The 27145-nt window shown below is 42.8% G+C and overlaps 1 protein-coding gene across 3 annotated transcripts in view; it reads right to left on the reverse strand.

The window, feature by feature from the left end:
- Positions 1-2190: 2190 nt before the first annotated feature.
- Positions 2191-27145, reverse strand: part of LOC133231769 (keratin-associated protein 10-6-like) — a 37724-nt gene continuing 12769 nt past the window's right edge. The window contains exons 7-15 of one of the 3 annotated variants that reach the window (XM_061390328.1): positions 25392-25493; positions 24374-24475; positions 19988-20089; positions 18959-19060; positions 11881-11988; positions 6162-6263; positions 4852-4962; positions 2609-2745; positions 2191-2433 (exon numbers count right to left, since the gene is read on the reverse strand). In XM_061390328.1, coding sequence (XP_061246312.1) covers positions 2398-2433; positions 2609-2745; positions 4852-4962; positions 6162-6263; positions 11881-11988; positions 18959-19060; positions 19988-20089; positions 24374-24475; positions 25392-25493 — 902 coding nt within the window. In that variant the 3' untranslated portion in view covers positions 2191-2397. Of the gene's footprint in view, positions 2434-2608; positions 2749-2994; positions 3163-4851; positions 4963-6161; positions 6264-11880; positions 11989-18958; positions 19061-19987; positions 20090-24373; positions 24476-25391; positions 25494-27145 lie in introns of those variants that run through there. The other 2 variants (XM_061390327.1, XR_009731234.1) reach the window with 2 other exon arrangements.

Below are 27145 nucleotides of genomic sequence, written 5' to 3' on the forward strand. Positions count from 1 at the left end.
TACCAAATAAAATATTTCCCTTCTCCTCTAAATGTTTCCTTACCCTCAGTTGGATTTTAAACTCCTAAAGGCAAGAGGCCATCCTTTGCAACCTCTCTGGAGCATCTGTTACCATGAAAAGAACCACAGGCTTGAGAGCTGCCCTGAGGATCTGGGCTTGGATATCCAATATGGCGGCCATTAGCCACCCGTGGCAAGTGAGCACTTGAAATGTGGCTTGTGCAACCAAGGAGCAGGAGGGTTTTACCTTTATTTAGTCAGCTGTTAAGTCATTTCAGTTTACTTTTAGAAGCAGATATTCAGCTTAGTCGTTGGAGACATTTAAGCATGTTTGGAACAAATTTGGTACTTGAATCTTCTTTTTCAACTGAACATTTTATGAAATAATCTAAACAGAGGTCAAGAATTTTTTATGAAAATTCAAAGCCCAGATTGAGATACACTATAAATGGAAAATACACACTGGACTTCAAAGATTTAGTGTAAAAAAAAGAAGGCAAACTCTCTCACTAATTTTTTTTTTTTTGCGCTGACAACATGTGAAAGTTGAGCTAAATGTTAATTTTACCCATTAAAAGAAAAAGAAAGGAATTTAGTTGTCAGTCACTACTTTGGGCATCCTCCTCCAGACCAGAAGTCCAACAAGGCCCTCAGCTACTCTACCGTCTCCAGAGATCTGCTTTCCATTTCGTGTGCCCTGCTCAGAGGGTCCCTGTGGGAAGTGCTATTTAGACAACATGACTGGCCTCATCCAAGCTTCAGTGTGTGTGGTAGACCGTAGGAACTTTGGTTGGAGTCCCAAAGTGAGGTGAGGTGGGGCTTGGAGCCAATCCCAAGGAAGCAGGAGGCATGCACTTTGAGGAGAGAAAGTGGGAGGGGACGGTGGCCAGGAGGTAAAGAAGTAAACACAGACAGACAATGGGAGCCGGGATTTCATCAATGCCAGCCGGGGTGGATGGCAGCTGGATTGAAACATGGAGTCATAGGACTTCCCTGGTGGTCCAGTGGTTAAGATTTTGCCTTCCAAGGCAGGTGGTACATTGTGGATCCCTGGTTAGGGAACTAAGATCCAACATGCCTTGGGGCCAAAAAACCAAAACATAAAACAGAAGCAATATTGTAACAAATTCAATAAAGACTTTAAAAAAGTGTCCACATCAAAAAATCTTAAAAAAAAAAAAACAAAAAAGGAAATATGAAGTCAAGGTATAGTTGCGTGACAAGTAGAGAGATTCAGTAGCAAGGGAGACTTGTACCCACTGGAGATAACAATTAGAGAAGTCTCTGATGCATAAGAAGGGGTGTTAGCCAGACTGTTTGAGGAGGCCAGTTAAGCTTTAGTCGTGACTGACTCTTTGCGACATCGTGGACTATAGCCGCCAGGCTCCTCTGTCCATGGGATTCTCCAGGCAAGAATACTGGAGTGGGTTGCCACTTCCTTCTCCAGAGGATCTTCCTGATCCAGGGATCAGACCCCCATCTCCTGCTTGGCAGGCAGGTTCTTTACCACTGAGCCACCAGGAAAGCAGGAAAGCCCATAAAGCAGAGTAAATGAGAACAAATATACAGGGATAGAAAAGGAGGGAAATTCTATTACAAGTTGCAAACTTGCCACTTTTTTCTTTCTAAAAGATAATGATTTACTTTTGGCTCCATCAGGCCTTGGTCGTGGCTCTTGGGTCTTTGTTGCCACCGGTGGGCGTCTCTCTAGTTGAAGCATGTAAGCTCCAGGGTAGCATGCGGGACCTTAGTTCTCTGACCAGGGACTGAACCCATATTCCTCACATTGGAAGGCAGAGTCTTAACCACCAGATCACCAACAAAGTCCTACAGCTCTTTTCTTAATGAAAGATGTGGCGAGAAAGATGGTGAGACTGGAATGGTGGAGGTTGGAGTGAGAGGTAGATGACATGGGTGTTTGAAGAAAGAGAAGTGTGACATTGTCATCTTGGTGGTTGGGAGAGTGAATTTTCTTGGGAGAAAGTGTGGATAGATATCCAGGCAGTATTGAGTGCCTGGGCTGGTTCCAGGAAAAAGGATGAGGAAACAGGCCATGAATTGTGATGGATAATGAAAAAGAGAGAAGGTCTGTGGATTGTGGTTAAATACTCGTTTGCGGTGGAGGTCTTAATGTAAGTGAACTAGAAATCTTACATAGAAAGAATGACTTACACAGAAAGAATGATAATGCCACAGAAATCATTTTATTCAGAAAAAAAGATAATTTTAGAAGCAGTCACGCCATGAATCATCAAACAATTGCCAGAATTCAACACTTAAAACTGAGTTATTTTGGATCCACATCCTGTGATCCTGGGGTTCCGGAAAAGACAGTAAGAAAACACAGACCTCAGAATAAAGATACATTTGGAAACAATTACTGAAGGAGGCCAAGGTTCATTTATCATCCAAAGAGATAGTGAAGTCCAGATCCTAAAACACAAAGATAATTATGTTACTTTCCAGAAATTCCTGCTCTTTGCTACCAACCAGCTTTCTCCACGTGCCACCCAGACTCCCACGAGCAGAGCGGCAGCTGGAGTCCCTTCTGGGCTGGCAAAGGCCAGCAGGGACTCAGCCTCCCTGTAAGTAGCTCCGCTATACTCACAGGGACTTGGCAAGATTTTCCACAGCCATTGCTGCAGCATTTTTGGCCCGGGGGACAGGATCCATCTCCTGTGCACCTTTCAGCACAAGTTCCAAACATTCCTTCTGGCACCTTTGGACATGTTCCAGGTCTCTGTTCTGCTGAAAGACAAAACAGACTTTCCATAACCCAGGCTGGCTCTATAGAAGGGAGTGGGACCCAGTGCTGAGAGATAGCTTAAGAGTCTCACTTCCTGAGGGACCTCTAGCCTCTTCCCTTCTTGATGTCCCCATCACCCACCTTTTTCAACTTTGGAGGCACACAGGGCTGCTTTGTCTATGGGAAAACACACTGATGACCAACTGCTGTAGCGTCTTGGGAGAAGAGAAGAGAGCCTTGCCACTCACCCCCTTCTTTTGGTTCCAGTTGAAACTAGATAATTAAATCCCAGATCACAAACAGCGTCAGCTTCCCACAGATTCTACACGCCTCCAGGTGCCAACGAACACTGAGTCCCACAGTGAGAAAAATCATCAGGCCATCAGCAGCATCATTCTAGTACAGGGTTCTGATGACTATGTTTGGAAAGAAATAGCAGATGAAAGACAAAAGGCCAGGTTTCAAGTTTTTAAAAGGGAGCTCCCTGGCAGTCCAGTGGTTAGGACTCGGAACTATCACTGCCATGGCCTGGCTTCAATCCTTGCTCGGGGAACTAAGATCCCCAGTCCAGTATCCAGTGCTACTCACACTGGGTCCCATGACCCGGCAGGATCAGCGTTCCTTAAGAGCTTGTTAGAAATTCGATTCTTGGGCCCCACCCCAGACCTACTGAAACTCTAGGGTTGGGGCAGAGCAATCTGGATTTAACAAGTCTTCCACCCAGGTTATTCTTACACATGTAGATATTGGAGAAACTGCTGTATATCATCCCCCCAAACAGTTTACCCTATTGAGTTGGGGGCATGGAAAATGCAGGCTGGATATTACTTTTGTGCATCAGGTGAAATGGGGGTCGACAATTCCCTTTACTCCGTGTTGGGCAGAGACCTCCTTGATCTGTGGGATTCCCTGACATACTCCTCCATCACACACACACCCCGCTAAAAAACATCTAAGTGTGGTCCTTGAGCCCAAGACAATGGAGAGGTGTGTTAGCAAGCTGTTCTTTGGATTACACATGCAGTCTTAACTCTACAGCCTCCCTAGTTCCCAGGCCACTTTATCTGTTTGTTGGTTGTGCTGCACAGCATATGGGATCTTAGTTCCCTGGCCAGTGATTGAACCCGTGCCCCTCTGCATTGGAAGCTCAGCGTCTTAACCACTGGACAACCAGGGAAGTCCCTCTCAGGCCACTTTGATTCACCCACCAAAATTATAGCAGCGGTGCTCGACCCTAGCCTTCAGTCAGGAAAGTAAGGGAACTGAAGGTTCTGCAGGGAAAGCGCACCTGCCCGCCACTGCTGGCAAGTATCAGCCTGGATCATGAGGTAAATGGGAGAGTGCACAGAGTAGTTTAGGATAAGCTTTCGTCATCAAGATGTATTAAAATAGAAAAATGTTAAAATAGCCAAGTTGAGAAAAATCAAAAGTTGCAGAATAATACATGTGGTGTAATATTTATATGACAGAATGTGTAACTCTATCATGCTCATGAAATCTCATATATGTATAAACTTATAAAAACAAGCAAGAAGAGATTAAAAACCAAATCAAGTTCATTATGACCTCTGGGAAGGGAAGAACGGAATAGGAAAAAAGACACTTGTTCAAGTGGTTTCAAGTGTCTTTGAAATGTTTATCTATCTAAAATAAAGATATGAAGCAAATATAGAAAAATGTTAAAAAAAAAAAGAGAGAGAGAGAGAATCAGCCTAGGCAGGTGTACATATCAGTGGACTGAATGAATGGACCTGAGTGTCACACCGGTGTGTTTGAGTATGAGACATCGGCTAACTTGTTCGTAACTGTGTTCTTTTCGGCCCTTGTGGAAGAATAATTTGGTACCTGAACGTTATTTCACTTTTGTGTTAAGAGTATTTCCAGCCTTTTCAAGTTTTCCAATACTTCTAAAGCAAGATATTATCAATCCGTCTTCATGGTCTTCTAGACTTGGGACACGGGGCATCTTTTCCTACTCTGTCGGAGGCTCTTTTGGCCCCATTATAGCAGCCTCCTCTCTCTATGTGCAGTGGGTCTGATAGCCACTGTCCTAGCAAGGCTGAGCATTCAGTGGGTCAGGGACATGGAAGCCTTGCAGCTCTTACCTCGCCGGTCCTGGGTGGGTGAGCAGACACGGCCACATCCATTGCTGACACATCGGCTTCCTGCCGGGCAGTCCCGGTGTCCTTGGCATTGGTCCAAGCAGATACCTACCCCTAAAGAAAATTCAGTGGAAAACTGTTAAGACTGGCAGGATAGCAGGGAAGGGCTGTGAGAAGGCTTGCTTGTTTTAAAATTTATTAAATTCAAAAAATATAGACAAGCTATCTACATATTTTGCATGATCATGAAAGTAGTACATTTCAAAAGTTTTAAAACAAAAAGTACTCAACTATATAAAGTAAAAAGAAAGTCTCTCTTTCCCCCAACCCGTTCAGCCCATTTCCCAGGAGTTATCTCCTATTTCCTGTAGCTCCTTCTGGAATCTTCTCTGTGCTTTTACAAATATAAAGGCAAACACACCAATAATGCACAGATGTACACACACAATGCAAGGAGATGTTTATCTATTAAATTACAAATATGTGGCATGAGACTATATATATTTTTGGTATTGAAAGATGTCTTCACTAGGCAATTTAGCAATGTATATCAAAAGCTTTCTAATGTAATTTGGCCATTCCATGTTTGGGAATTTATCCTATGAAATGTGATTTAACTCAAGGACATTTATCTTGTACTTGTTATTAAAAAGTAACTCAAAACGATAGATTATCTAATTCTTCAATAGTAGAAGAGGGTATGGAAATAAGGCATATCCACATACTGGGAAACAATGAAGCTTTTAAAAATGTGTGATAGAATTGTGTTTATTGATTAGGGGTGGTCTAAGACACCTTTGTAAAAATCACATATCCTGGATTTTTGCTGGTTTGTTTGTACGTCTGTCTCTGCTACTATGAGGTCTTTAAAGATGGAGATCTCCGCTTTGCTATCTCCCAGCGCTCAGCACAGTCCCAGGCATGCAGTAACCACAAAAATCAACATCTATTCCCTGTGAAATCTGAAAAAAATATATCTGTGTGCGTATGAAATATGGAAGCTTTTATTGTAAATGCTAACACGGTTATCTGAGTAACGGGATCATGGAACATGCATTTTTCTAATTAGTAGTATTTCTGAGTGGTTTTTTTTTTTATAATGAACATTATAAACTGTATAACAAAATAAAAGAAGGAGTTTCAAAAAGTTAGGACACAGCTCTGTGACATGCTTTTCCCTCCGGAAGGACAAGCCTAAATGTGGAGACTGTGGGAATTAACCATCTAAGGAGGGAAGTTGGGGTAGAGCTAAGCACACAGTCTCCCCTGGTTGTGTGGGGTCTGGGGACCTGGGCAGGGCTGGGTGTTATTACCTGCTGTGCGGACTGGAGAGCAGATGTGACTGCATCCCCTCCTGATACATCGTTCTCCAGCCCCACAGTCCCAGTGTCCTCGGCAGCGTTGCACACAGATTCCTAATGTCAGAAAAGGATCAGTGAGTTGGTGGGAATGTAAATTGGTACACCACTGTGGAGAACAGGATGGAGGTCACTGTATCCAGTGGCCTTTGGTTCAAAAGAATGTCTCCTCTTTAAGCGACTTGCCTGAATTTGCTGCTTGTGCTTCTAGAGTCACGTGGCTCAGTGGTAAAGAATCCTCCTGCCAGTGCAGGAGATGCAAGAGACACGGGTTTGATCCCCGGTTTACTCTTGCCTGGAAAGTCCCACGGACAGAGGAGCCTGGTAGGCCGCAGTCCATGGGGTCGCGAGGAGTCTGACGCAACTGAGCGACTTCACTTTCACTTTTCACTTTCATGCATTGGAGAAGGAAATGGCAACCCACTCCAGTGTTCTTGCCTGGAGAATCCCAGGGATGGGGGCTGCCGTCTATGGGGTCGCACAGAGTTGGACACGACTGAAGTGACTTAGCAGTAGCGGCAAGGAACTAAGATCCCACACACCTTCTGGCCAAAAAAACCCAACATAAAGCAGAAGCAATGTTATAACAAATTCAATAAAGACTGTAAAAATGGTCCACATTTTTAAAAAATCTTTTAAAAAATAATTTAAAAAAGAAAGAAAATCATTCAGAGGAACAAAGATTTGATCTAGGGATCTTTCTTGAGGGCAAAGTGGGGGAACAATTGGGGATGTAACTTGTTAAGGGACCTCTCAAGTTTTCTTCTGATCCAGCTGTGCAGAGAATTGAGCAGAATGGTTGCTAGGGAGATGGCGGGGGGTGGGATAGGATGCCATGAAAGAGTGAGCCAAATTAAAAGGAATATGCAACCAAAGCCTTTTTAGGGGACGGGGAATGGGGTCCCAGAAATAGAAGGCAAGAGGAGGAAATGTCAAGTCCTGGCAGCTTGCAGAGAAATGGACATCTCTGATCAACAGTGAGACTGGCATCCCTGTGGCTTTGAGAAACCAATCTGATGTGGGCAGCAGCTCACTGCCAGTGAGTTTGGCTGGGAGACCTTGGCTTGGGGTTCTGGACAGAGGCCCCCAGGCCCGACGGGAGGAGAGTTCAGGTCCCAGGTTTCCAGCTCCTGGCTCCTGTCTCGAGGATGGTCTAACCTGCACATCCTAATTCTCTGGTCTGGTGGGACTGTTCCATGAATGAGCTCATCTCCTATAAGATTTCCAGAGCTTTGCCATTGAGGGAAGAGAAGAATAAGTAATCCCTGCGAAAGCTCTGCAAGTTGAGCCTGTGCGCTCACACCAGCTTCCTGTAGCATCTACTTATTATCCAGGATAGACTTGTCATCTAAGATGTGGAGTTTCTTACACAAAGAAAGTCATCTGAGAGTAGAGGCTGATCCGTATCCAACAGACTATGTGTCAAAGCTGAGTCTCATCTGTTCCTTTCCAGTTTTTATTCCATTTCCCTCTTCTGGGTGACCCAAATTAAATTAGCCAGGTTTAGAGAATCCCAGGGATCGGGGGGCCTGGTGGGCTGCCGTCTATGGGGTTGCACAGAGTCGGACATGACTGAAGCTACTTAGCAACAGCAGCAGCAGCAGCAGAGGGATAAAAGGTATAAGTGGAGTGAACACTAAGATTCTTTTCACTTGTCCCAGCTCCCATGAGTTCAGGCACAGGGTGGCCCCATGCAAGGAGTCACTGGTTATCTGAGCACATATGCTTTGCCAGAAGTTTATACTGTGAAAATGTGTTAAGGAAACCTAACTCAAAATCGGAGTGGGGATGGGACGAGAGTTTGGGGGAGAATGAATACATGTATGTGTGTGGCCAAGTCCCTTTGCTGTCTACCGTAACATTGCTAATCAGCTATTGTGTTGTGTTAGTTGCTCTGTCCTGTCTGACTCTTTGCAACTCCACGGACTATAGTCCTTCAGGCTCCTCTGTCCATGGGATTCTCCAGGCAAGAATACTGGAGTGGGTTGCCATGCCCTCCTCCAGGAGATCTTTCCAACCCAGGGATCGAACCCAGGTCTCCACATTGCAGGCAGATTCTTTACTGTTTGAGCCACCTGGGATTCCAATCAGCTATACTCTAATATGAAATAAAAAGTTCAGAAAACAAAGAGTGAGGAAACCACGAAGGGAGGGCTCGCACACAGGTACCACTCAAGGCAGCTTGTATTCTTCAGCAGGAAAGAGGAAGATTTCCTGTTTGCTGGCAACTGGGAGCCGCCCTTGCCTGCAGCCAATGAGAAGCCACCACCACTTCAGACTCTCACTTTCCTCCAATGAACTTCTGTTCAAAACAACCCTTCCCAACTTTCTCCTGTCCTCTATAAAAATGCTGCTGTCCTTCGCTCTCCTGACTTGCCCCTAGTTACCACACTTTTCTTGTTTCTAATTCTAAATCCTCTGCTATTCTCAAAAAAACTTGATTTTGCTGGCTGAATTGTTTACCATTTTCTTGTAAAAGGCTGACAATACTGTATAAATTCATATATTTCGTTTAGTCCTCACACTGTGCAGTAACAGAGATATCATTTACTGGGTTTCCTTGATGTGGAACTGAGGGTAATAAAATATTACATACGGGCTTCTCTGGTGGTGCAGTGGATGCGCGTCTGCCTGTCAAAGCATGAGCTATGGGTTCTTATTCCTGGTTGGGGAAGATCCCACATGCCATGGAAAACTAAGCCCATGCGCCACAGCTGCTGGGTCTGTGCTCTAGAGCCCAAGAGCCACCACTAATGCACCGGTGTGCTCCAACTACCGAAGCCTGAGCACCGAGAGCCCCTGCTCTGCAACAAGAGCAGCCACGCCAACGAGCCCACACACCACAGCTGGAGGAAGCCCGTGCAAAGCCAGGGAGACCCAGGGCAGTCAAAAATAAAATGAATAAATAAGCGAATTTTTTTAAAAAATTACATACCTTTCCCCCGTGTCCCCAGAACAACATTTTGAAATAAATTCCTAATTGCATGAGGTGTTGCTTCTTACTGACAGTGTTTCCTGTTACTCCATTCTTTTCCTATTGTTACATTTTATTTTAAGAAAGTATGTGCTATGGTCAGGACCAAATACAGATCTACATTAGCTCATTGAGCCATCACCATATCCTCTGACATAGGTGTTGACCCACACAAGAGCAGAGGAACTCGAAGTTAAGCAACTTGCTCCGAACCCCACATTGGTGAGCTGCAGAGGTAGAATTTGAAGTTTCTGGAGCCTTGCCCTCCACCTCCTTCTATGCCAAGAACAGACCTGGGGTCAATCCTGACTCAGCCACTCACTGGCTTTATAACCATGAGCAATTCACGGTCACTTAGACCCAAGAAACTTCAGTTTCTTCATCCAGTATAATAAGGAGGTATGTAAAATCTAGTGAGGAGAACCAGCATTGAAGTATTGCTTAGAATAGCAACAGTAAACAAAATCCCACCTGAAATGCCCACTAGAAGGAGATTTACTGAGGTGATGTAGTATATTTTATATGGTGGGATAGAGGAAATTTAGTTAAATAAATAAATTTATTGAATTTAATAATTAAATATGTGAAATAAAGTAAAATTAACTATATTAAGTGTTGACAGTGAAAGATGCTCCCATAAAACTTGAGTGACAGAAAAGTATGGGGTGACTTTTGGGGGTTAAAAATATAATAATGGTAAATATTATTAATAATTAATAAATGCAAATAATAAGTATAATGATGTAGAAATGTTCATTATTTTCTAGGCAGTCAAAATATTATGATTATATAAGCATTGTGAAAGAGCTTATTCTTAGGTAGATTGATAAGGAGTTCAGGGCTCTCCAGCAGGAGAAGAGGACAAACTATTTTTTTTTTTTTAACATTTCTGTGTCTTAGTCACATAAGATGTTTTTTCTTAACCTCTAAGATGTTATTTTTCCTCTATTTCTCCTAAGACTAACTTTTATTAAGCCCAGAGCTAATGGCTTTTTTGGGGGCTCCAAAATCACTGCAGATGGTGACTGCAGCCATGAAATTAAAAGATGCTTATTCCTTGGAAGAAAAGTTACGACCAACCTAGGCAGCCTATTAAAAAGCAGAGACATTACTTTGCCAACAAAGGTCTATCTAGTCAAAGCTATAGATTTTCCAATAGTCATGTATGGATGTGAGAGTTGGACCATAAAGAAAGCTGAGTGCCAAAGAATTGATGCTTTTGAACTGTGGTGCTGGAGAAGACTCTTGAGAGTCCCTTGGACTGCAAGGAGATCCAACCCGTCCATCCTAAAGGAGATCAGTCCTAAGTGTTCATTGGAAGGACTGATGTTGAAGCTGAAACTCCAATACTTTGACCACCTGATACGAAGAGCTGACTCATTTGAAAAGACCCTGATGCTGGGAAAGATTGAGGGCAGGAGGAGAAGGGAATGACAGAGGATGAGATGGTTGGATGGCATCACTGACTTGATGGACATGAGTTTGAATAAACTCTGGGAGTTGGTGATGGACAGAGAGGCCTGGCGTGCTCTAGTCCAAGGGGTCGCAAAGAGTCGGACACGACTGAGCGACTGAACCGAAAGGTTACACAACACAACAGAACATCTGGCTCAAGGGTATGTTTTTTCTTAAGCTCTGTACTAATGATTATATAAAACAATGTATCTTGCTTGAGGACATGTTTCTCCTTCTTAACAAAACCTTCTGACTGATCCTGTTCTCTTAAGATGCCTGTTGTGGGAGTGAGTCTGGTAAGACCTTACTATTGTTAGTAATCAATGCAAAAAAGTATATAAAGCCCCACCCAAACTAGTAAGCGGGACACTCTCTACCGCTTCTGATGTCTATGGCAGAAGATTTCCCTATCACTTTTTCACTGTAGTAAAGCTCTGCTACACAAAAGCTGGAGAAGGAAATGGCAACCCACTCCAGTACTCTTGCCTGGAGAATTCCATGGAGTGAGGAGCCTGGTGGGCTACAGTCCATGGGGTGGCAAAGAGTCGGACATGACTGAGCGACTTCACTCTCTACGCAAAAGCTGAGTGATCAAACCTTGTCTCTGGCGCTGGATCGAAATTCTCTCCTATGGACGCCACAAATCCGACACCGTTCACCATAAGCTATCAATTGTTCAGTCACTAAGTCATGTCCAACTGTTTTTGACTCCATGGACTGTAGTCCGCCAGGCTCCTCTGTCCTGGGATTTCCCAGGTAAGAATAGTGGAGTGGGTTGCCATTTCCTTCTCCAGGGGTTTCTCCCAGACCAGGGATCAAACCTGTGTATTCTGCATTGGGAGGCAGACTCTTAACTACTGAGACACCAGGGAAGTCATAAAAGCATACCATACATATATATATATGTATGTAAAAAAATTATATCATAATCATAGTGTGTATATACATATGCACGCACACATATATAGGCTCATCATTAGTTTCTTATTTTTATATAATGAGTATGACTTGTAAAAAAAAAGGAAATGATTAAAGGTCTTTTTAAGAGATCTTTATTGATGAGATGTTGGGCACCTGGGCCTCTGACCTGTTTTCCCCCTATAAGGGCAAGAGTGGAGGAAGGGGCCCCAAGAACGTTGATGGGTTTCTGTCTCATTTCTGATCAGCAGCACAGTTTTGAAAAGGCCAGGCAGGGCTGGCCCTGGCACACCTGGTTAGGGAACCAGGCAGGGCTCTTCATCTTACCTATTGATGCTTCGGGTGCGGGGGAGCAGACCCGGTTACAGCCTTCGCTGACGCACTGTCTTCCGGCTCCACAGTCCCGATCTCTGAAGCACTGGAACTCACAAATGCCTGCGAGGGAAGATGCATCAGAAACTTAAGTCTCAGAAGCAGGTACTAGGAAGGGGCTGCAGCAGAGAATAAAGGGAACCCTTCTTAAGAGGCAGCATCTGTGTTTTATCACTTTAACAAATTGTGTAATTTACAAAATGTCTACTATTGCAAAAAAGTTAACAATCTATATAGAACTTTTCAGCTTAAAGACTGCTTTCACAATGTACATGACATAACAGAGATGATATTATTCAGAGATGCTGATCCCATGTATCTTTTTGTTCCTGATTCTTCCTAGTTTCTGGCTTTCCAATCCCCACCCACAACCACCACCTCATAGAGTCAATGGCAACCCCTGCTTTGTGGGGAAGGCACACCAGCCTGAAATAAAAAGGCCAGGGCCTGGCAGTGAGTTTTGAATTAGGTTTTGTTGAATTAGACAACAGGCTCTGCTGAGAGAGAAAAGATTTTCTAAATTTCAGAAGCGCCTCTTTGCTTATACAAGGCTTAGAAATCTGAGCAGAAAGAAGACACTGGAGATTATGTGAGTTCTCATCCCATAGAAAATAGGAAAGTCCTTCTGGTCAATGAGGAAGAGAGGGTAAGGAAGTGGGTATCAGAAAGGAAGGAGAGAGTGGGAAGGCAGAAAGAGAGGAAGGGAGAAAGAGGAGGAGAAGGGGAGAGAATATTTATGGAAACAAACATAAACTTGACCTTTTTGTTTCACTCCTAAGAAATATATTCTACAGGAAACATTTCCACTGATGAACAAAACTATAAAATCACGTTCATTATACCATCCTGGGCAATAGCAAAAAAAATGTCAAGCAAATAAAATGACCATCAAATGGTAACTGGTTAAATGAATTAAAGTAAATGTATTCACTAGTCATCATATAATCCTAAAATTATGAAATCTGTCTGTGTGGACATGGGAAAATGTCCACAACTCATGTTAAATTGTAAAAGACATATATTCATGCAGGGCTTCCCTGGTGGCTCAGATGGTAAAGAATCTGCCTGCAATGTGGGTTCGATCCCTGGGTTGGGAAGATCCCCTGGAGGAGGGCAGGGTAACACACTCCAGTATTCTTGCCTGGAGAATCCCCATGGACAGAGGAGCCTGGCGGGCTACAGTTGTGAAGAATCAGACACAACTGAGCGACTAAGCATAGCACAGCACATATGTCATGCATGATAGGATACTTAATACAAGAGAATAGGATATATGCTAATTTATGCAACTGGAGGCCACAATAGAGGGCTTATGCTAATTTCAGTATGGTTCACAGATGACCCAGGCTCTCTCTCATTGTCTATGTGGCTACAGGTAAGTCTTTTCACTACTGTAAGCCTTGGTTCCCTCATTTGTTTAAAAATATCCGTTACTACTTCTGAGATTTTTTAAAATCTCAGAACAATCTCAGAACATGCCTGGAAAATAGCAGGAACTCAGAATTTGATGTTTCTTCCCACAGTGACTATGTATCTGTCAAGGAATCAGTTAATGCATGAGGTTGGTAAGTCCTTCCAGACACCAAGTATCGTCAAATAGTAGACGCTGCAAGTTTTCAAACACACGTGGAAACTACTGTACTCAATAAATTACTAAACAGTTTAATAGCATCACTGAGTTAACTGGATAATCAACCACCATGTGGACTGCCTGACACTTTTTACATAATTACAGTGTCCTCATGGGGCGATTTTGAACATTTGAATCCAAACACTTTAAAGTGTTCAGGTCTCTAGGTTGGACTGAAGGCTTGTTAATTGTCCTCCAAACAGAGACCAAGGTGAAAACAGGGGAGGGCCCATGGCAAGGCTGGGATTTCATTGGAGATTTTTGGACTCCGGATATCCTGGTTTTCCACAATCACATGAGAGTGATGCTCCCTTTCCATGAAGGGCATCTTCTGAAACGGCACATATGCGGCTCCCATACTGCCAGGGTCTTTTTCTACCATTTAGTGAGCCCTTGTTATTGTGCCAGTTCTAGGCAAGTGACTCACATCTGTGATCTCATTTATTTGTCACAAGATCACTAGGAGATGGGCCTTCTTAATCTCAATGTACAGAAACCGAGACTCTGGGAGCTTGAGTAACTTCCACAAGACCCCAGAGCTAGAAAAAAGCAGACACAGAATCTGAGACACACAAATCTTTCAAAATAAAGATTTGAAGAGAAGCTTCCTCGTTACCGCTGCCACCTCTCTGTAGCACTAACATCTGTGTTCACCCACGAACCAGGATGGGAGGACAGCCCCAGAAAGCTGCTTCTATCAAAAGACCTTCTCAGGATGACGCTGTGGATCCTGACTAAGGGAAGGGAGGGGAGCTGTGGAGGAAGGCAGGCAGCCAGCAAGACGTGGGGAAGTCCCACCGGGACAGGGCTCGCTTGCTGCAGTTGGGACTTGAGAAAAGAACAGAACACACCATATGACAGATGCGGGTCCTTTCTATTCAGCGTTCTGTGCCTTGAGGAAATGAAGAAAGAGACAGAAGTGGTGACTCTTGAAGAGTTCCTCTTGCAGGGAGGCTGTAGAAAAGTGTTCAGGGTTTTTCAAGTAGAGGACACCAGCTTTGCCATGTATTAACAAGTCACATAACTTTACTGACCTCAAACTTCTATGTCTAGGGAATGAGTGTGACACGACAGCTTAAAAAGACGTTATGAGGACTCAAGGCACTCACACTTCCCCTCATCCACTCCACCCAGGGCTGCCATGTATGGTTTTACAGTTTGTGCACTGCACAACTATGTCTGGTGACAGGAGGAGCAGAACTATAATCCATCCCATCTTCATCCTGAAGCCTTCCACCTGGGCACTGCCTCCACCCAGAGAGAAGGGCAATTTTTCCACATGGATAAAGGTATTTGGTCACCAAACTGAGCACCCACTGGACTCTGACCACCACAAGAGGCCTTTTTCTCATTCTCCCAGAGGTGACATTTGAGCTTGTGGTGATTTCCATCCATCCTTAGTGGCCCAGCCAAAAGCCAAGCAGATGTCTGTCTGTGCGAATGCTCCCTCCTGACCAAGGGAGCCTCGGGGAAGGCATATATCTGGCACTCACCCTTCACTTGTTTCTGGGCTACCATTTATTGAGCACTAAGTGCCAGGCACCTGGCTGCATATTTAGCACAGTCTCACTTAATCCTTAGAATGACCCTGTGAGATAGGACTATTATCCTTGTTTTAGCATGAGTAACTAGCAGCCATCTCAGAGCTGGGAAAAGGAGGGGCCAGGGTTTGAATGCCGTCTGTGTGACTGCAAGCCTCCTCTTACCCTCTACTGCTGTGAAGGCTCTCTGGAGCTAGCAGCCATGTTCTCATGTGAGCTGGGACAATGATGTCAGCCCCAGGACTAGCCTTCCCCATCAGAAGCCCCAGGGCCTCCTGTCCTAGCTCCGCAGAATGGGGCTGTGTGGGTCAGGAGGGGAGTCCCAGGGGAAGTCCCATCAATCAGCCAGACCTGGGGAAATACCCGCCCTGGGACAGAGGCAGCTGCTCCAGTTCACCTTGCAGAGAACAGGACAAGAAGATCTGAGCAGGAAGGAGATTAAGCGGGCAGTGAGGCCATGAGAATGAGCCAGAGTGTGGCCAGCAGCTGCCACGCCAGGGACACACACTTGTGGCCACTTCATGCAAAGATGCAGGGTAGTTTTTTTCCTTATAGTGTGAATGTGGAGGAAAATACAGGCCATGAGGATAATGTCCCATCCTTATTACTTTGGGTGATCAGCTGGGAAGTACTCTGGCATTGGATATGAAGAGACCGCTGCTGCCGTTTATTAACTGCCTGATATAGGAGGAGCACATACTGTCCTTGAGGCCTAGTTTCCAAGCACTTGAAATGCGGGTAATAAGATTTGCTTCTTGAAGGTGTAATGAAGATAAAATGCAAAGGTGAGGTCTACAGACTTTTCTACCTTATCCGCCTTAGCCAGCACCATGTTATGATTGGGGAGGTTATGCAATGGTCAGTGGCAGCCAGCAGATGGCGCCACGGTAGCTCACTCTACAGACCTAGCTCCTGTGCCAGGCGCCCCGGAATCGCCCTTCCTGAAGCGGCGACAACAGCTGGGGGCGCTGTTAAGGCACCCCTTGGTCTCACTGTCTGCAGTGTGAGCCAGGTGACTTAAAGAAGAGGGTGGGCACAAATCACGGTAAAACGAGAAAGAGGAACAAAATATAGTTGGTTCATTTTTAAGTTTCCTCATCTGGAAAATGGAGGTGAGATGAATACCTACATCTTTCATACCTAAAGTTCTCAAGATTAAACAAAAGAATGAACTTTGAAAAGACCTGACACAGAGGGGTTGCCAAATATGGATTTTCCCCTTTTTTCCTATTCTTTGGGATGCCAACTCATTGCAAAGGATCATTGAAATAATCCCTAAGAACCGTATCTCATAAACATGCCTCAAGTTGTTTTAAAATTGCATGTAGGGACTTCCTTGATGGTTCAGTGGTTAAGACTCCATGCTCCCAATGCAAGGGACCCAGGTTCGTTTCCTGGTCAGGGAACTAGATCCCACATGCTGCAACTAAGACCCAGCACAGACAATAAATATGTATTAAAAAAAAAAAGTCATAAAAAATAAAATTGCATGTAGTTTAAAACAATAAACTCATATGAAATTATTATCATTGTCAAACAGTGAAAACTTAAAACTATATACAGCATTTTAAAGTCCATGAAACTTTTTGACCTAAACAATACATCCTTGGAAAAGCAAATTAGCCAAGTATGTTTGAATTAAAAAAAACAAGCCAACATACGTGCCCTTTGAGTCAGCAATATCACTTCTAGGAATGTTTCCTAAGGAAAGAATCAAGTTATACACGTAAAGATTTAGTTCCAAGGGGATCCTTTGATAGAAAAGTATTAGAGAAGTTGAAAAGCCCATTGATTAAGGATTAGTAAACAAAATGTGGTATATTTACAATAAAAATGCTTTGAAGTCTTTAAAAAAAATAAAGTTGTATAACACATGTCCACACTTGTGGCAAACTATTCACCACATATTACTGAGTGTTAAAAGATAAAGGAAATTTAAAAAATATATTTGTGGAGGGTGATGCCATGATTATTTGGCACCATACCCCCTGAATATATATGTGGAAGAATATGAATGTACACGTCACTCTGTTTATCTCCGGGTAATAAGAGTATAGGCACATCTTTCACCAGTTTGTTCTGTGCAGACATGCTAAGTTGCTGCAGCCTGTCCTGCTCTTCACGACCCTATGGACTGTAGCCTGCCTGGCTCCTCTGTCTGTGGGATTCTCCAGGCAAGAATGCCACCTCCAGGGTATCTTCCCAATCCAGGGATTGAACCTATGTCTCTCATGTCTCCTGCACTGGTGGGGGGGTTCTTTACTACTAGCACCACCTGGGAAGCACAATTTGTTCTGTAGTTCCTGCCTTTTCTGCAGTAAGTGTGTATTTCACGTGAAAAATTAAGATTCAGTAGTGGTCTATGGAGACAGTCTATGAAATTGCTATATGCTTTGACAATCCACCTATTAAAAATCAGGGAGGACAAAGGAAAGAACATACGAAAAGCAGAGTAAGCTTGGTAAGTAACTTAACTTGATTCAGGGGAAATGAAAGGATGTTGCTTAAAATCAGCTGCTGGGGGCAGAGTGGAGAGGAAGGAAAGGAGGAAACTAGCTAATTTTATTATGTCTGTAACTCATGGTAAGAAACCTATAGATGATAATTAAAAAAAGAGAGGGGCCAAAGAGAAGATTCTTGAGAGTCCCTTGGACTGCAAGGAGATCAAACCAGTCAATACTAAAGGAAATCAACCCTGAATATTCATTGGAAGGACTGATGCTGAAGCTGAAGTTCCAACACTTTGGGTACCCGATGTGAAGAGTCAACTCATTAGAAAAGACCCTGAGTCTGGGAAAGATTGAGGGCAAGAGGAGAAGGGGGTGACAGAGGATGAGATGGTTGGATGGCATCACTGACTCAAGGGACATGAGTTTGAGTAAACTCAGGGAGATAGTGAAGAACAGGGAAGCCTGGCGTGCTGCAGTCCATGGGGTTGCAAAGAGTCGGACACAACTCAGCAACTGAACAATAGCAAACGTAGTACTCTAAGGTCTTGGTATAAGGTAACTATCAGAACAAAACCCATGAAGCTTTCTAAATGCAAGGCATGCAGTAAGAGACAGGGAAAAGGAGAGACAGATGACACAAATAAAATAGGCTATACAATCAATGACTATACACCTGATAAATACATTCACAACAGTAAATAAAATAGCAACCAAAAAAGGTAAGATAAACCTCATGTATCTCTTTCAGAGATGTATATAGAAATAATATGTAATAAAATGATGTCTGGAATTTGCTTGAAAATATCAGGGGATGAGGGGAGGCGGGTGGGATTAGATTTGAAAGAAGGATGACTGCATGTTGATAATGGTTGAAGCTGGGTGATGGGTACACGGTCCATCATTCCACAATGTGTCTGCTTTGTGTGAAGAATTTCCCAAAATAAAAACTGACACTGAAATCTGCTTAGGAACATTCAAAACACCTTAATGAGTAAAAAAAATGTGCAATCACTAACATGTCCATACACAGACAGAGAGAGTAAGTGTGGAAAGATGAACAATGATGTTTCTCTGGGTGATAATATTGTTGGTGTCATTTATATGGTTACATAGTTTTAGATGTAGAGTCTTGTTTTGCAACCATAAATATATATATTTGGGGGGGGAGGGATAAAAAGAAGAGTTGTTCTTAAAAAGAAGTGCCCAGGCTGAAAAAAGTTGAGAATTACGGAATGCAATGAGATCGTGATTGAAGACTCCAAAAGATCTCCTTTTTAAACATATTTTATGATGAAAGCGTTCAAAACCATACTCAAGAGTTAATTGCTATTGAACAATTGCTGAAAAGTTGGGCAGAACAAAGCATATATTCCTGCTGGGACCAGGACATCGGGCAGGGTGCTCAGCCTTACTTGCTTGCGGGGCTGGTGAGCACACGTGGCCACAGCCGTTGCTGACGCACTTCTCTCCTGCTGCGCAGTCCCGGTCTTCTCGGCACTGCTCCACACAGACACCTTGACGATCAGAAAAGACTGGGTTGAGACTCTTAAGCTAAATAAATACTTATAAATGACCATAGCATAAGAACAGCTGCGTATACTTAGATCTAGGACTTTGCTGTTTAGATATGACCTCACATAGAACCTCATCTGACCCTAACAGCAAATAATAGCTGAGGTATTTGCAGGGGTATTTGGAGAAATGCCGTAGGACTGAAGTCTTAGGAAAGAAAGATGCAAGGAAAGCAGGTTAATGGTAACCCCAATGATCTTTAACCAGTAGGTTTTATTTTTGGTGTTTTATAGATGAGGCCATTGAGAGATTGTCTGGTCCATGGCAGAGTTGGGACTTGAAGTCCGGTTGAAGTTCAACCTGACTTCAAGTCCGGTTCTTTGCCTTTAAAGCACATGTGCCTTTTTCTATACAATTCAGTGAAATTAACCTTGAATATAGAGTTGAGCCCCTAAAGGTCCAGAAATTATTTCTGATGCAAGTAGAGGATTTACTGGATTCTAATCCCTAAAGAAGGTCTCAGTGTGACTTTCTGATACTCATAGAGACAGAATTTAAAGATGGAGGCAGCCCTGGAAGCTGCATTAAAATTTTTGGCAAAAGAACAATGTCTCAACCAACAATCACATCGCCACCACCAAGAGAATTCTCACTGTGGGTCCTGCCACAGGGTTGACCTGCTTCTGCCCCCCTCACGATTCATCTCTTTCCAGCTCACTTTTATCACCTGTAACTGGGTGACTGATGTATGGCCTGGCCAAGTGAAGAGAGGCTGGACTAGACAAGAGACTCCAGACACAGTGATTACCATAGACACCTCAGGCATTCCGGTGTGTTTCTCTGGATGAGCACACAATTGTGCCAGATCAGATCACGCCCTGCACTTAACTCTTCCAGGACAGAGCAGGGTGCAGAGAGTCAGGACTCACCTACACTCATCAGCGGGGAGCAGACTCGCCGACAGCCGTCCTGGACGCACTGTTTTCCTCTCCCGCAATCCCTGTCTTCACTGCACTCGAGGCTGCAGATGGCTGATGAGGGGAAATATGCAGTGAAAAGCTCTTCTCTTATAATCTCAAAATAAATACTTCAAATGCCTTTACAATATCATTCAAAACCCATCAATGCCCTAGAAATACATCTATCCAATTATGTGCAGAAAGGTACATGATATGACAAGAAAAAAAATTAATTATCTTAAAAATGCAGAGAGATGCCATGTTCTTGGATGAAAAGATAGGGTGTTTTAGAGATATCAATTTCTTTCCCAAATTGAAATTTAATACAGTCTCAGTCAAAATTGTAGAAAGATTTGTCACAAAAATGCATAAGCTGACTCTGAAATTTTATACGAAAGTTCACCAAAATCAACAATTATCAAGATAAGAATCGAGATCAGTTTAGCAAACTTGCAGGACTGAAATTGTGATTGGATGAACTGGGCTCTCTGTACGAAAAAAAGACACATTGTCTCCTACCTCACACCACACAACAAATCTGTTCAAGTGAGTTAATAGATTTAAGAGAAAGGTATAGCTATAAACCTTCTAGAAAATGCTATAAAAGATAGCTTCAGGACCTTTGGATAGGCAAATATTTCTTAAATTTTACAGAAATGTTACTGGCCATTAAAATAGATAGGTAGATGGAATCTCATTAAAATTATAAACTTTTCTTCACTGAATGACAACATTAAGACAGAGGAAAAAAAAGCCTGATTGAGAGCAAATGTTTATAATACACATATAAAACAAACAATTTGGATCCAGAATTCCTTACAAATCAATAGTAACAATTCATAAAGGATTGAGTAGACACTTCATAAAGGAAATAATTAGAAGTTGTGAGACAAAAATAATGTCAGATTCTGGGAACTTGGTTTTAATTGTGCAGATTGGCATAGTTTTTGACCTTCTAGAATCTCCCCATGCAAACAGAGCCATCAAAATAGCACAATTCAAAACACATAGACAACAGATCCGTAGAACAAGATATCCCCTCAACTCCAAAATGTGAGTGGGTGGAAGGAGACAAAACACCATCTTCCACCAGACCAATGAGGTGTCTGCATTTGTGTAGAAATCCGAGGAAAGCAATGAGGTGACTGGTGGAGAAAGCTGGGGACATCATTTCTATGAGAACTTCCTAAGGAACCCACTAGAGGTTGACAGCCAACCAAAGTAGTGGAGAGATGTGAATATTGGGACTAGTAAGGTCATTAAATACATACTTACAGAAGAATTAAGACTCAATAATGTTCATGAAGAGAGTCTATGAACCCTCTATATGCTGTGACAATAGACCTATTATATATCAGGAAGGACAAAGGAAAGAACACACGAAAAGCAGAGTAAGCTTGATCAGTACCTTAACATGATTCAGTGCAAATGCAAGGATATTGCTTAAACTTAACTGCTGGGGATAGGGAAGTGGGGAGGAAGGAAAGAAGGAAATGAGCTAATTATATTATGACTATTACTCATAGTAAGAAATCTATAGGCAATAATAAAAAAGGGTGGGGACCATGGCTAGTAGTCTAAGGTCTTGATATAAGGTAACTATTAGAGCAAAAAACATAAAGCTTTTTAGATGCAGAACATATAATAAGAGAGAGGGAAAGGGATAGACAGGTTGCAGAAATAAAATAGGTTATTTAATGAAAGACTATGTGTCTAACAAATACATCTACAACAGTAAATAAAATAACAACCAAACAGGTAAGATAAACCTTATACATCTCTTTTAGAGATACATGTAGAATACATGTAGAATTTGATAAAATAATGCCTGGAATCTGAAAATAACAGGGATGGGGGAAGTGGGTGGGATTAGAGATGGAGGAAGAATGACCACAGGTTGATAATGGTTGGGTGACGAGTACATGGTGTATCATCATACGAATCTGTCTGCTTTGTACATAGATTTCCCATAATAAAAAGTTAAAACTGAAATGTGCTGAGGGAAGGCTAAATATCTTAATGAGTTAAAAATGTGCAATCACCAAAATGTCCATACACACGGACAGAGTAAGTGTGGAATGACCAACAATGGTGTTTCTCTGGGCAAAAGGAGTGTTCAGTTCAGTTCAATTCAGTCATTCAGTCGTGTCCGACTCTTTGCAACCCCATGAATCGCAGCACGCCAGGCCTTCCTGTCCATCACCAACTCCCGGAGTTCACCCAGATTCACGTCCATCGAGTCAGTGATGCCATCCAGCCATCTCATCCTCTGTCGTCCCCTTCTCCTCCTGCCCCCAATCCCTCCCAGCATCAGAGTCTTTTCCAATGAGTCAACTCTTCACATGAGGTGGCCAAAGTACTGGAGTTTCAGCTTTAGCATCATTCCTTCCAAAGAAATCCCAGGGCTGATCTCCTTTAGAATGGACTGGTTGGATCTCCTTGCAGTCCAAGGGACTCTCAAGAGTCTTCTCCAACACCACTGTTCAAAAGCATCAATTCTTTGGCGCTCAGGTTTCTTCACAGTCCCGCTCTCACATCCATACGTGACCACTGGAAAAACCATAGCCTTGACTAGACAGACCTTTGTTGGCAAAGCAATGTCTCTGCTTTTGAATATGCTATCTAGGTTGGTCATAACTTTTCTTCCAAGGAGTAAGCGTCTTTTAATTTCATGGCTGCAGTCACCATCTGCAGTGATTTTGGAGCCCAAAAAATAAAGTCTGACACTATTTCCACTGTTTCCCCATCTATTTCCTATGAAGTGAGGGGACCAGATGCCATAATCTTCATTTTCTGAATGTTGAGTTTTAAGCCAACTTTTTCACTCTCCTCTTTCACCTTCATCAAGAGGCTTTTTAGTTCCTCTTCACTTTCTGCCATAAGGGTGGTGTCATCTGCGTATCTGAGGTTATTGATATTTCTCCTGGAAATCTTGATTCCAGCTTGTGCTTCTTCTAGCCCAGCGTTTCTCATGATATACTCTGCACATAAGTTAAATAAGCAAGGTGACAATATACAGCCTTGATGTACTCCTTTTCCTATTTGGAACCATTCTGTTGTTCCATGTCCAGTTCTAACTGTTGCTTCCTCATCTGCATATAGGTTTCTCAAGAGGCAGGTCAGGTGGTCTGGTATTCCCATCTCTTTCAGGATTTTCCACAGGTTCATGACATTGTACAGGAGACAGGGATCAATACCATCCCCATGGAAAAGAAATGCAAAAAAGCAAAATGGCTCTCTGGGGAGGCCTTACAAATAGCTGTGAAAAGAAGAGAAGCGAAAAGCAAAGGAGAAAAGGAAAGATATAAGCATCTGAATGCAGAGTTCCAGAGAATAGCAAGAAAAGATAAGAAAGCCTTCCTCAGCGATCAATGCAAAGAAATAGAGGAAAACAACAGAATGGGAAAGACTAGAGATCTCTTCAAGAAAATTAGAGATACCAAGGGAACATTTCATGCAAAGATGGGCTCGATAAAGGACAGAAAAGGTATGGACCTAACAGAAGCAGAAGATATTAAGAAGAGGTGGCAAGAATACACAGAACTGTACAAAAAAGATCTTCATGACCCAGATAATCACGATGGTGTGATCACTCACCTAGAGCCAGACATCCTGGAATGTGAAGTCAAGTGGGCCTTAGAAAGCATCACTACGAACAAAGCTAGTGGAGGTGATGGAATTCCAGTTGAACTCTTTCAAATCCTGAAAGATGATGCTGTGAAAGTGCTGCACTCAATATGCCAGCAAATTTGGAAAACTCAGCAGTGGCCACAGGACTGGAAAAGGTCAGTTTTCATTCCAATCCCAAAGAAAGGCAATGCCAAAGAATGCTCAAACCACCGCACAATTGCACTCATCTCACATGCTAGTAAAGTAATGCTCAAAATTCTCCAAGCTAGGCTTCAGGAATACGTGAACCGTGAACTTCCAGTTGTTCAGGTGGTTTTAGAAAAGGCAGAGGAACCAGAGACCAAATTGCCAACATCCGCTGGATCATTGAAAAAGCAAGAGAGTTCCAGAAAAACATCTATTTCTGCTTTACTGATTATGCCAAAGGGAGTGTGGGTACCATTTATTTGTTTCTATAGCTTTGGTTGTAGAGTCTTACTTTCCAACCATAGATATGGATTTGGGGAGTGGTAAAGTGACTGTGCTGGAAAAAATTGAGAAGGACTAAATGCACGGTACCGTGAGGAAGGAGTTCAAAGAACACCCCATCCTTTGAATGTTTTATGTTGAAAACATTCAAAACCATGCTCAAGATAAATTACTATAGAACATTTGTTGAAAGGTTGGGCAGGACCAAGTGCATAGTCCTTTTAAGCCCAGGAATTTGGGCAGGGTGCTCAGCCTTACTTGCTTGCGGGACTGGTGAGCACACGTGGCCACAGCCATTGCTGACGCACTTCTCTCCTGCCGCGCAGTCCTGGTCTTCTCGGCACTGCTCCACACAGACACCTTCACGGTCAGAAAAGACTGGGCTGAGACACTTAAATTATAAATATTTATAAATGACCATGGCATAACAACAGCAGCATACACTTTGATCTAGGACTTCGCTGTTTAAGTATGATCTAACATAGAACCTCATCTGACCCTAACAGCAAATAATAGCTGAGGTTTGCCAGGGGTATTTGGAGTAATTCCTTAGGACTGAAGTCTTTGTAGGAAAGAAAGATGCAAGGAAAGCAGGTTAACAGTAACCCCAATGATCTTTAACCAGTAGGTTTTATTTTTAGTATTTTATAGATGAGGCCTTTGAGAGATTGTGTGGTCATGGCAGATTGTCTGGAGATTGTCATGGCAGAGTTGGGACTTAAATTCTGGGTTCTTTGCCTCTAAAGCACATGTCCCTTTTTCTATACAATTCAGTGAAATTAACCTTGAATATAGAGTTGAGGCCCTAAAGGTCCAGAAATTATTTCTGATGCAAGTAGAGGATTTACTGGATTCTAATCCCTAAAGAAGGTCTCAATGTGACTTTTTGATAGTCATAGAGACAGAATTTAAAGATGGAGGCAGCCCTGGAAGCCGCATCAAAACCTTTGGCAAAAGAACAATGTCTCAACCAACAATCACATCACCACCACCAAGAGAATTCTCACTGTGGGTCCTGCTGCAGGGTTGACCTGCTTCTGCCCACCTCACAATTCATCTCTTCACTTTTATCACCTGTAACTGGGTGACTGATGTATGGCCTGGCCAAGTGAAGAGAGGCTGGACTAGACAAGAGACTCCAGACACAGTGATTACCATAAACACCTCAGGCATTCCGGTGTGCTTCTCTGGATGAGCACACAATTGTGCCAGATCAGATCACGCCCTGCACTTAACTCTTCCAGGACAGAGCAGGGTGCAGAGAGTCAGGACTCACCTACACTCATCAGCGGGGAGCAGACTCGCTGACAGCCATCCTGGACGCACTGTTTTCCTCTCCCGCAATCCCTGTCTTCACTGCACTCGAGGCTGCAGATGGCTGATGAGCGGAAATATGCAGTGAAAAGCTCTTCTCTTACAATCTCAAAATAAATACTTCAAATGCCTTTACAATATCATTCAAACCCCATCAATTCCCTAGAACTACATCTATTCAGTTATGTGCAGAAAACTACACGATACGACAAAGAAAAAAAATTAACTCTCATAAATGCAGACAGATGTCATGTTCATGGATAAAAAGATACAGTGTTTTAAAGATATCAGTTTCTTACCAAATTGAAATTTAATACAGTCTCAGTCAAAATTGTAGAAGGATTTGTCACAAAAATGCATAAGCTGACTCTGAAATTTTATACGAAAGTTCACCAAAATCAACAATTATCAAGATAGGAATCGAGATAAGTTTAGCAAACTTGCAGGACTGAAATGTGGTTGGATGAACTGGGCTCTCTGTATGAAAAAATAGAAATCTTGTCTCCTACCTCACACCACACAACAAATCTGTTCAAGTAAGTTATAGATCTACTCCTACTGCTAAGTCACTTCAGTCGTGTCCAACTCTGTGTGACCCCATAGACGGTAGCCCACCAGGCTCCTCTGTCCCTGGGATTCTCCAGGCAAGAACACTGGAGTGGGTTGCCATTTCCTTCTCCAATGCATGAAAGTGAAAAGTGAAAGTGAAGTCGCTCAGTTGTGTCCGACTCTTAGCGACCCCATGGACTGCAGCCCACCAGGCTCCTCCGTCCATGGGATTTTCCAGGCAAGAGCACTGGAGTGGGGTGCCATTGCCTTCTCCAAGGGAAAGGTAAAGCAATAAAGCTTCTAGAAAATGCTATAAAAGATAGCTTCAAGACCTTGGGATAGGTAAATATTTCTTAAATTTTACAGAAATATTATTGACCATGAAAATAGATAGGTAGATGGAATCTCATTTAAATGAAATCTTATTCAATCTTCATTGAATGACAACATTAAGATAGAGAAAAGACAAGCCTCATTGAGAGAAAATGTTTATAATACACATATACAACAAACAATTTGGATCCGGAGTTCCCTACAAGTCAGTAATAACAATTCATAAACTAAGAGAAAAATGGGGGAAAGGATTCAGCAGACACTTCATAAAGGAGATAATTGGAAGTTGTGAGACAAAAATAATGTCAGATTCTGAGAAGGTGGTTTTTATTGTGCAGGTTAGCATAGTTTTTGAACCTTCTAGAATCTCCCTATAAAAACACAGCAATCAAAATAGCATAATTCAAAACACATAGACAACAGATCTGTAGAACAAGATATCCCCTCAACCTCCAAAATGTGAGTGGGTGGAAGGAGACAAGACACCATCTTCCGCCAGACCAATGAGGTGTCTGCATCTGTGCAGAAATCCGAGGAAAGCGATGAGGTGACTGGTGGAGAAGACTGGGGACATCATTCCTACGAGAGCTTCCTAAGGAACCCACTAGAGGTTGACTGTCAGCCAACCAAAGTACTGGAGAGATATGAAAATTGGGACTAGTAAGGTCATTAAATACTTACAGAAGAATTAAGACTCAATAATATGAAGAGAGTCTATGAACCCTCTATATGCTGTGACAATGTACCTATTAAATATCAAGAAGGACAAAGGAAAGAACACACGAAAAGCAGAGTAAGCTTGATCAGTACCTTAACGTGATTCAGTGCAAATGC

The sequence above is a fragment of the Bos javanicus genome, chromosome 19 (genome assembly GCF_032452875.1).
Source record: "Bos javanicus breed banteng chromosome 19, ARS-OSU_banteng_1.0, whole genome shotgun sequence".
Lineage (NCBI taxonomy): Eukaryota > Metazoa > Chordata > Mammalia > Artiodactyla > Bovidae > Bos > Bos javanicus.